Raw genomic sequence first — 11,587 nt, 5'->3', positions numbered from 1 at the left:
TCTTTCCCTTCTTTAAAGAAGAAACCGATACAAAAATCCATTTCAAATGATGTTAGGAGTATACAGTCAAAAAGCCTCCAACTGCGACATTAACTTGGCTATGCTGAACATCCTGTGTATTTTCTGGTACTATGGTAACAAAAATATATCAAATCAAACATTTAACCAGAGAAATAGGAATGTAAGATATAGAAAACATAGCCCATTGAGTTTCAACTATGTCAAAGCTACTCAGGCTTATTCTTCTGTTTTGTCCAATCTTACTAAAAATGGTTGAATAAATGACTTAGGATCTGCAAGAGACTGGAGTTTCTGAATTACAGCACTGAAGTGCTCATTATGGTATTAACTGAGGTACTTAGAACATTATGCAATGTGCACCATCCCTTCTTCCCATTATATTGGAGCTCCGTTCCCTCCACACACAATTGTGATGTGGTAAAATATAACAGCAAGTTCCCACCCACAGTTCTTTAAGAATTATTTCTGTCATACTCAGTGGGTGCATCTACACATGCAATTAATGTGACACAATAAATTCCAGAGCTGATCACACTGGAATCAACTGTTCCCAGGCACAGTATCTACACATGTGCCTGGGACAGCAACAATTTAAGCCAGGGTAGTGCAGGCCCCTGGCTGGCTGGCCTGACCAGGCGCAATTAGCATGCCTGGTCAGTCTCTACATGCTTTACAGTGGAGTAAAGTACTCCACCATAAGACAGTACTATCCTACAGCAAAGTTAATGTTTACAGCACCATAATAGCAGCGCACATGTAGACTGTGAGGCTTTACTACAGAGATATACCATGCAGATCCACCCAGCAACTCACTAAGTTCAATTGTTTTTCCCTCAAACTCCCTCAGCTGCTCTGTGGCATGCAAAAAACCCCCCAAAAAACGAAGATAGAGTCCACTAACATAGAAGGTGGTAGGCTGAACAGTGGAAGGAGCATCACATGCCCTCTATGAATATTTACTTAGAATTGTATAAAATAATTAAAGAAATCTGATCATATAGGCCATCTGATTAGCCTTGGATCAATATTCTTCACCTCACTATCTGGCAGTCCCTAGGTAGGACTCACTATTCTTTTACTTATGGTCAGCAGAAAAACTCAGCTTGACTCGTTAATGATATAACAGCATTTTCCACAAAAACCTTTCTAGTTTGGAACTCCTATCCTTGGAGCCAAGATTTAGAGGCTAGAGAGCTTCAAACTAATGGTCTTAGTTTTGGAACTGTGGTTTACCCAAAGACATTAACAGCTGGCCCAAGGTAAGTACTTAAATACCTAAATTTGTTTGGGATTGGCAAAATCTATGCTAAATCTCCAAAGTGGGCCAACCTAGTAGGAGTTCTCAGAATACACTCAATACCAACTGGCATCACTAAGAACAGCCTCTACAGCCACTTCTTTAGAAGAAATGGTTGGCAGTGCCACCAATTGCAATGCTATAGTATTTACCTAGAAACCTAGACACCTGGGATCTGTGCCCTCTTCAGGCTGCGGGATTAAAACACACACCTCACCTTCTAGATTTCCCTAACCATTAAGCTATAAAACAGGGGTGATCAACCTGCAGCACTTGTGCAATAAATGAGGAAGGGGGCAGCACAGTGAGAGATAGAGCAGGGAGCAGAAACCAGAACGGCAGATCAGGGACCAGGTAAGTGAAAGGGATCAGCAGCACTCAGGAAGGCAAAAGAGTTAATTTATAGCATGCGTGCCAAAGTTTGGCCCCATTGCTATAAATTATGCTAAGATTCTCTATTGCAGTGCAGTGAGGCCAGTGTGCAGAAAGTCACGTGGCCGGAGAAAGAACAAGAGCCCATAGCTCAGTGGTGTCAAAGAACCAGCCCACAGAGCCCTATCATCTGGCCCTCAGTGCTGCCCATGGGTCTCAGTGTTGACCTACATGCTGCACATAGTGCCTGTGTAAAATCAATCCACAGCAGGTACTGGATCCAGCATGTAGGGCCAATATGCAGGCCCCGCTCAGTCCACAGGGCCAGCTCTAAACCATTCATCCAGGCCACAGGTCCTGATGAATTTGACAATCCTACTATAGCTGAATCCTGACAGCACAGCTGTGGGAGGGGTAATCTACACTCAACATTGCTTCTGTATTTTATCCAGTAATACTGAATAAATACACAATCAATCACTAGAGCCAGTGCTCTCATAACCAGACTAAAGAGTTATATTCCTTGTACTCTCTTCCTTAGACCATGAATTTTTCAATACAGCGGTCCTGCTACAACAGAAAGAGCAGATAGTGGTCTCAGCCCAGTCTTGCTAATAGCCAGTGATTCCCATAAGATGCTTTTAAGTGTTCCAGAGGGTGTCACACAATCTTAGATGTGCAAACACCTACAACTGATTCACAAGATAAACCCAGATATTTCAAATAATCCGCAATGTCAAAAAAACATGAATAGATAGAGTAAGGAGTAGAAAGCAGAGTGGCAAATTGTACACAGTACTGTGGTCTTTCTGAATTCTATGCAACATAGGAATCGGTCTATTCTTTTTCTGTAATCAAGAAATGAGTGAAAACTAAGACCTGGCATTTTCCAAATGGATGCCTTGAGAACCACTGGCTTAGTGGCTGGGCACTCTCCCAAGAGGCAGGGATGGGAATTCACAACCCTTCAGGCTGAAGTTGTTAAACCCAAGCCTTCCTACTTCCAAGTTAATCACTCTAACCACAAGGTTATTCCACAAAAGATGGACACTACAACTATTTCTATTCTTTTAAAATACAGTTTGAAAAAGGAGTACCCAGTCACCTGAATATGAAGGGACAACTGAGACATCCAAGTCTAGATATAGGCTGTGGACACTTAACTCAGGGCTACACACACACACACACACACACACACACACACACAAGTGTTCTGCCATGAATACCAATCATAGGCTCCAACATCTCTCCAGTTAAAGTACGCGGAACTCAAATGTGTAGTTTGGATTTCTAAATTCCATTTCTGGAAAGCGACATCTAACTTTTAGGAAGCTCGGCGTGACCAGGCTGAAGTCCTAGTTTGGGTATGGGTCTAGGTGTTTAAACAATAAGAGGAAAGTTAAGTTTATTACATTACCTTTGCAGCAGATATAACATGCTCAAGTTTAATTATTTTGCTTTTACTCTCAAATGCATTTATTCTGGCTTCTTCTGCTAATCGATGAAGAAATAGTAAGAAGTTCAAATGGACCTTTGAAGGAAAAAAAGATCAAGTTAAAAAGGTTTCCAATAAAATGCTTACAAAACAGTTATTTTATGTTGATTTAACAAACATATAAGAGTCATCAGTCCTTAAGCTCAAAACATATAGCAGACTATTTCTGAATTTCTACATTTTCCTGAAAACCCTTCAAGTCAGGTATGATTTCGTTTTCTAGCCCTTCACATTTCTTGCTGCAAGAATCTCCAGCACATGTACTTTACATTTTAAAATAAGTTTAGGATTTCTCTCTTACCAAATACATTTCAACAATACCCAACTTCCCAAGTCTTCTCTAAAAATCTTCTATATACGAGTAGGAACTACCCTTTTACTCAGAGACGCACACAACATTTGCTAGACCTGACTCTACTTCTTGAACTACAAAACAGAGCACACTAAGTGCTGAACATTTACTTTCAAATGTGTTCAGAGATACCTTTCTATCTGATATTCTCTAGTAGCTGAAAATAAGGAACAGCTGCTAATACGATATGAACATGGAACTTCCTACTACCATCAAGTGGTCCACAGACCAGTTTGAGGGCTTCTGTCTAGATTCCCATTTCCAACTTTGCAGTGTAAACGAACAAAGGCTAAATTAAAATTCCAATGGAACTGGAAATTCTCTACCAGCAGAAACTGGTGCCACATGCTTTCTGTATCAACTGATCTCCCCATAGGTCAAATGCAACAGTACTAAACAGGCACAAATTAGTACAGTCTAGAGGTTGCTGCAGTTCACACTGGAACTAGCATGGCTACACCTAAGGAACAAGGAAGGAAACGTTGAGTGACTCCCACCTTTCCTAATCTTGCACATAGGATCACACAAATCTTGCACATAGGTTATTTCATTAATCAGTAGAAACTATCCTTTCTTAAAGAAGCTGAAGCAATAGAAAATGAGTACTAGATTAGTGAACAAATTTTAATCCCTTACATGTAGCATCTCCTTTCCCACAGGGAAGACATTCTCAGAGCAACTAAAGAAAGAAGGAACTAAACTAGATCATAGAAGTTAACGTGTATTGTCATTAAAAACCTAGTACTCAAAAAGTTACATGTGCAGCATGAAATAACTTTATTCCATTGTACTCCCACTGAAGTTAACAGGGTTGGTCTTTTTTAAGACACGAACATGAAGTCTGTTATATGCTTTCCTTAATTACTAATGTCCAATTTCTACTGATATGAATAAAAATTCTCTCAACAATCAGAGGATGCACAAACTTGTTTTAAACTGATAAGCATTTAAAAGCATGTTATGACCACCATGCCTGCATTCTATAGTGCAAGCTATCTAATATATAACACATTAATAAATTTCAGTTTTTTAAACTTCACTAACACCTTACCTGGACCTAAATATAAAATGGTTGAATATTAAAATTTGGTAGAATGCTGAACAGGTTTTATTGGCAAGAGACAAATACTTCCCTTATTTTAATTTTGTCTTCATATTTCTATGCTTTTATATAATGGAAAATGTTTGTATACGTTTCAATATGTATACAAGTCTACAATATGTTTTTAAAATATGTTTTGCACCAAAAAGTTAACAGCCCACTAGAACACTTGTCTAATATCACTTAAGCATAAGAGAGAATAGGCAAGAAATTGCTTGTACCTATTAAATGCATCTGTCCCGATAAACTAAAAAATAAATAACAAGAGAAAGTACCATTCAGAATGTATTTACTGGAAACATTTTGGCAAGAGACATGCAACACACAGAGAATCTACTGTTGAGGACAGACATATTTTAATGCTAGTGTGACAAGTATACCACATGGATGAAATTTTTTTATCTGCTGAACTACATAAATATTAATGTGCAACAGATACTTCCAAATGATGCCAACTTTCACATAAATATATGTACTATATAAAAAGCAGACATTCTTGCAGGTTTGCTTGGCAAACTATCAAAGCCATTTTAATCTGATTAAAATATTTTAACTACTCATGCAGAGACTATTTGAAACAGTCAAACAACAGTGGCACTAAAATAAAGTTGAATGTAAGAATCTGGATTACGAAATGTATCAACACGGGGATTAGATTTTTGGAAGTCAGTAACTGCACACATTTTCCACATTTGAAATTCAAAAAGAAATTGAAAATGAATCCCTTCTGCTTAGATGTATACTCTACTTGAGTATCAAAAAAGGAAAGACTGTATTTTAAAGCCATCTTTAGAAGAGAGTTGTCTTTCTACCACACAAGGGAAACTTCCATTAAAAATAAGAGAACAGAGAACTTTCCCCTGAAATCATTGATATAAAAGACGAATCACTGTTGCATCTAAAAAAGAAACAGAATGTGTCTCAATAACGCACACAAAATTAGCCAATATTCCACATAGTTAAGTTTTAATACAACTGTCTGTCTGCCTCTGCCCCATCCCACTTGTACCGGAGTAAAACACAGCACATGTTAGGCATAAAAGGAAACAATCCTACCATAAATAAAACAGGAGAATGTCAAGAGAAAGGCAAGATAGTTAGATGCTGTCAAAGTTTGTCTACAGCCATTATATTGCTGTGTATTACATTAATATTCCTCATACACAAAATATACCAAACAAGACAATTTTGAACTACTCATTAGGATCACCACTTTGCACAGTATGCTGCTATAAAATTATACAGAAGCTACATATTTTAGGTATAAAGGCCAAATTGGTCCTCTGCTGTTATTCTTTATTTTACCCCAAAGAACATGCACAGAAAAAGAAGAAACAGTGAAAACTATTGGACAGGGCACTGCCAGCCCTGTAACACATCCTAGATGCGGTATTAGAATAGTAAGTAACAATTCATTGTAAGGGAACTTTATCCATTGATATTATTGCCAGTTTCTTCCATAATTTTAATCTGCCTATAAAGTCAAGTTTTCTTTAGATCACAAAGACTACATGGAAACTAGAGGTGCACTGATATATTGATCCATATTGGATCGGCACCGATAAAAGGAAAATTGACATTATCGGCCATTGGCTTTTTTTGCCCAGAGGTGTATGGGGGCAGATTGAGGCCCCCCCACAGCAAGGGAGTGGGACTAGGTTTTCATAGTTTCATAGTTGGTAGGATCGGAAGGGACCTAAGCAGGTCATCAAGTCCAACCCCCTGCCATGGGCAGGAAAGAATGCTGGGGTCAAATGACCCCGGCAAGGTGTCTATCTAGCCACCTTTTAAAGACCCCCAGGGTAGGAGCAAGCACCACTTCCCTTGGAAGTTGGTTCCAGATCCTAGCCGCCCTGACTGTAAAGTAGTGCCTCCTGATATCTAGCCTGAATCTACCCTCCGTCAACTTATGGCCATTATTCCTTGTTACTCCCAGTAGGGCTCAGGGGAACAGGGACTCTCCCATTCCCTGCTGGTCTCCATTGGCCAGGTCACAGACGGACACCAGATCCCCTCTCAGCCTCCTCTTGTGGAGGCTGAACAGGTTCAGATCCCGTAGCCTCCGCTTGTAGGGCCTGCCCTGCTGCCCCCTGATCATGCGAGTGCCCTCCTCTGGACCCTCTCAATGTTGTCCACATCCCTCCTGAAGTGCAGTGCCCAGAACTGGATGTAGCACTCCAAATGCGGCCTGACCCATGTCATATAGAGGGGGAGGATCACCTCCTTGGACCTGCTCGTGATGCATCTGTGGATGCATGACAGTGCGGTTAGCCTTCCTGACTGCATCCCCACATTGGCAGCCCATGTTCATCTTGGAGTCTATAATGACTCCAAGATCCTTTTCTGCCTCTGTGCTAACGAGAAAGGAGTTCCCCAGCCTGCAGGTATGCTGCTGGTTCTCTCCCCCTAGGCGCAGTACCTTGCGCTTGTTAGTATTGAATCCCATCTTGATCTCATCCGCCCACCCCTGTAACCTGTCCAGATCCAATTGCAGCCTGTCCCTCCCTTCTAGCGTGCCCACTTCTCCCCACATCTTAGTGTCATCCGCAAATTTGAACAAGGTGCTTTTCGCCCCCTCGTCCAAGTTGCTGATGAAGATGTTGAACAGTGCGGGCCTGAGGACCGAGCTCTGGGGGACCCCACTGCCCGCATCCCTCCAGGTCGAAAATGACCCATCCACCACCACTCTTTGGGTGCGGCCCTCCAGCCAATTGGCGACCCATCTGACTGTGTAGGCATCGACACCACAATCTCCTAATCTTTTAACAAGAATGGGGTGAGAGACAGTGTCGAAGGTCTTCCTAAAGTCCAGGAAGACTACATCCACTGCGACACTGCGTCCAAGGATCTTGAGACCTGGTCATAGAAAGCCATCAGGTTGGTCTGACAGGACCTGCCTCTAATGAACCCATGTTGGTTGCCCCTAAGCATACAATCCCCCTGCTTGCCCCTTGCAGATGTGCACCTGGAAAATTTTCTCAAAGAGCTTCCCCAGGACCGAGGTAAGACTAACAGGCCTATAATTTCCTAGATTCTCCTTCCTCCCTTTTTTGAAAATGGGGACCACACTGGCACCTCGCCAGAGCACCATGAGTGCTTGTAAAGCTGTGCAAGGGGTCCTGCAATGACCTTTGCTAATTCCCTCAGCACTCTGGGGTGGAGATCATCAGGACCTGCTGATTTGAACACGTGCAATCCCACCAGAAGTTCCCCGACTAGGACCTCTATGACCCTGGGCCTGGCTGTGCCTCCCCTGGGACTATCAAGGATCACGCTGGAGAAGATGACCTGGTCCCTGCTCAGAAAAATGGAGGCAAAGAAATTGTTAAATAGGTTAGCTTTGTCATCTGGTGAGACTACCAGATTTCCTAGCGTGTCCTGCAGTTGCCCCACATTACCCGGAACCTTCTTTTTACCCCCTATATATTTAAAAAAGGATTTCTTGTTATCCTTGATCTGGGTTGCTAGTCCCAGTTCCATCTCCACCTTGACCTTCCTAACAGCCCCCCTACAATCCCAAGCAACAGAAGTATAGTCCTTCCTGGTGATGGCCCCTTCTTCCATTGGGTGTACGCCTCCTTTTTAGCTTTGAGACGTTCCTGAATACTTTTGGTTAGCCATGGGGGCTTTTGAGCACTCTTGCCCACTTTGATCCATGCTGGGATTGTCACCCTTTGGGCTTGGAGGATCGTCTCCTTCAGGAACGACCACTCTTCTTGGACTCCCAACTCCCCACCCCTCCAGGACCTCAGTGCCTCCCCGACTAGTCTCCTTAGTTCAATGAAATCCGCCCTCCTAAAGTCCAGGGCTGCTATCTTGCTGCAGGCCTTTGCCACCCTGCGCTGGATGGTGAATTCCAGTAGGCGATGATCGCTATCGCCCAGGTGATAGAGCACCCACGGTCCCCTTACCAGGTCGTCACTTGTGGCCAGGACCAGGTCTAACAAGGTATTTGCCCTGGTGGGACTTGTGCGGGCCGGGAGCGGTACAAGGCTTTCAGGGGCGCGCGGCGGGCTGTGGCCAGCAGCCCTGGCACGTGGGTCGGGGAATTCGGCACAGCAGACTAGAATTAGGCACGGACGTGTAGAGGTTGATTAAAGATTATTTTATTGGTCGCGGTGTAGGCAGGAAAACTTGCTTGCGTTGCAGTTACAGATAGGAAAGAAGAAGAGCGGACAAGAGTTCTAACCACGAACTCTGGTCCAAGGCTGGCTGAGAGCTCTAGAACCGCGAGCCCGTCGAATCAACCGGACGAAATAACCCGAGAAGAGCTCCGGATACCACGATGAGAGTCCAAAAGGTGACTCTCCACGAAAGCGCGCAGGGAAGCGTACGTTGAGGGATCAGGCAGCGACGGGGAGAGGCTAGAGGTTGATCAGGCCCCTATATCCTTCTTAAGGCACACGCTGGGTTTGTTAGGCTCCGCAGCGCGCTTAGAGTTCTTCACGAGATGTGAAGTCCTCCTTCTCCTCCTCCACCCAATCGCTAGCCGCCACGTGGGAATAATTTAGAAACAGCCAATAGTGGGAAACAAATTTACATACGGGTGGCGGGAACTCCTTTGCACCGGGGTTTTCTCTATGCAACTGAGAATTGCACCGTGCAAAGAAAGCTCCATGTGGCAGGAAATAATTCTGCAGTGCCGAAGCACACACAAAATCATACCCTTTGGGTCATGACAGGACTGTGCACCTCCTGGGTTAAATGGAGATCCTGTAACAGCTAGGAACCTACGTGAGTGGTCAGACCTGGCTGACTCTTCTTCCCAGCAGATGTCTGGATAGTTTAGGTCCGCCCACGATGACCACAGCCTTTGACTTAACTGCCTCCGCGAACCGACCTGAGACTTCCCGGTCTAGATCTTCTCCCTGGTTGGGTGGTAGGTAGTAGACCCTCACCGTTAAGTCCCTTTCTCCCCCAACCCCCTTGTATTCTGACCCAGAGCACTTCAGTCTGCCCCTCCTCTGATCCAGTGCCGCTCGTTGAGGATGTGAATTATTCTTTGACACAGAGCGCCACACCCCCACCTTTCCTCCCTATTCTATCCCTCCTATACAGCCTATAGCCCTTGATGTTCACCGCCCAGTTGTGCGTTGGATCCCATCACGTTTGGGACAGGGGCAGGGGCTGTCCAGCCAGGACAGAGCCACAGGCGGCTCATCCAGGGCAGCATGGGGGGGGGGCTCCCTGCCACTGTGTGCTCCCCCAGGGGAGGCACAGGGGGCATGTGACCCCTGGATTTGTGCATGGGGTGAGGGTGGGCTGCCCCCTGCAGGCTCAGGGCCATGGGCTGCGTCAGCCTCTTCCCAGCGGTGGGCTGGCCTAGGCTATGCTCATGGCAGGTGGTGGCAGGGCAGGACAGGCAGCAGTAGTGGCACTGGGAGGGGAGCTACAGGGTGCACTACAGCCACCCAAAAGTTTGCCATAGCATAACATCTTTGATGTTTGAAGATGAAAAAGTAAACATCTGCCAACTATTTTGAGAGGAATACACCTAAGACTAACGGGGCAATACAATGCAAGATTTTACATCATCATTTTTAAAAATTGGGACTATTACATTTTCATCCAATGCCTTGAGTACATGCCTTCTAAAATAATTGGATTGAAATTTAGGGTAAAATTGGACACCACTAGTCAATGAATGCCTCAAAGATTTCTGGGGGAAGAAAATCAGGGCAAGGGGCCTTTTATTCCTCAGTGAGGATATCTCTGACTTTACTGTCTCACCTCTAGAAGTCAATTAATCTGCTTGTAACTTAAAAAACAACATTTCCTTTAATGAAGAGTTACCATTTCCTTCATCATCTGTAAACTGCTAAACTTAAAAAGAAAACAAAACCCCACAAAATCTGAAATCCATGCATCTTCAGGAATATACATATCAGAAATTAAGCTTTTTTTTTGGCCCTTTGGCTATTTGCAGTTTTGTTTGCTCTTTACAGAAATAAGAGGAAAATAGATCTCTCCATTAATGGGAATTTTAAGTACTGGGCTAATGAGGAAAATATTTGGCTTCTTTAACAATTCACAGCCTGCCCTATACTCCTTAGGTATACTCATGTTATTTGCACAAAGAATACATGTCAAATCCAATAGAAGGCAATCAGGGCTCATAGTAGAGATAGTATCTGCTATTAAACCAACAAGATTTTTCAAAAATCATCTCTACTACGAGTCCTGATTGCCTTTTCCTCTAGACCAATATGGCTACAACCTGGAAATCCAATAGAATCATCTTGTTTTGTGCTAAGGTCCACTGCTTCATTTTATCTTTATCATTTCCTTTATATGATCATATACTATTTTGTTTTAATTTTAGTATAAACTGATAGAATGAATAACCTTACAGTATTTCTTTAGCAAAAATTCTAAATATCAATGTTATTTTATTATATATACACTTTTATTGTTCATTTAATTGTACTGCTTTGGTGAAAGCTGTAAATAAACTATTACTCTGACAGTGGACATTGTGGAAAAGTTTCAAATGTAACTGAAGTGGAAGAGTTTTCTGGAGTGAAATGTCTCTGCCCATTCATTTATTTTAGACTCAGTGGCAATACTAAAAATAAAGCCAATTTAATATCCAAACTAGTTTTGGGGGCATTGGAAGTCTCAATAGCCACTCTCACCTCCGTACATTTATTTTAAAAAAATTACATAATTAGACATACCACACCCCTATGCCCTTAAGTACTAAAGAGAACCCACCTTTCCCATCTGGAAGTTCTTTAATTATGCTCCGGCGAATTATGCAATTATGAACCAGTGCAATTTTGTGCATAAAATGTATGACCACACATAATTTTGCATAATTTAACCTGGGCAAGCATAATTTAACACTCCAGCTGGGGAGCCCCATGTGGAGGCACCAAGCGTGGTGCTGTGTGACTGGACTTCTAGTGAGTGGGGAGGGGAGGCTCCTGCCTGCAACTGAGTGGGGGG

General features: G+C 43.2%; 1 protein-coding gene across 1 annotated transcript in view; it reads right to left on the bottom strand.

The window, feature by feature from the left end:
• Positions 1–11,587, bottom strand: part of CENPW (centromere protein W) — a 15,927-nt gene that overhangs the window by 688 nt on the left and 3,652 nt on the right. Inside the window, exon 2 of the mRNA XM_006027729.3 lies at positions 3,108–3,221. Coding sequence (XP_006027791.1) covers positions 3,108–3,221 — 114 coding nt within the window. The remainder of the gene's footprint in view (positions 1–3,107; positions 3,222–11,587) is intronic.

The sequence above is a fragment of the Alligator sinensis genome, unplaced genomic scaffold (assembly GCF_000455745.1).
Source record: "Alligator sinensis unplaced genomic scaffold, ASM45574v1 scaffold257_1, whole genome shotgun sequence".
In the NCBI taxonomy this organism is placed as follows: Eukaryota; Metazoa; Chordata; order Crocodylia; family Alligatoridae; genus Alligator; species Alligator sinensis.
Note: the sequence above shows the minus strand (reverse complement) of the source record. Positions and strands in the feature narration are given on the sequence as shown.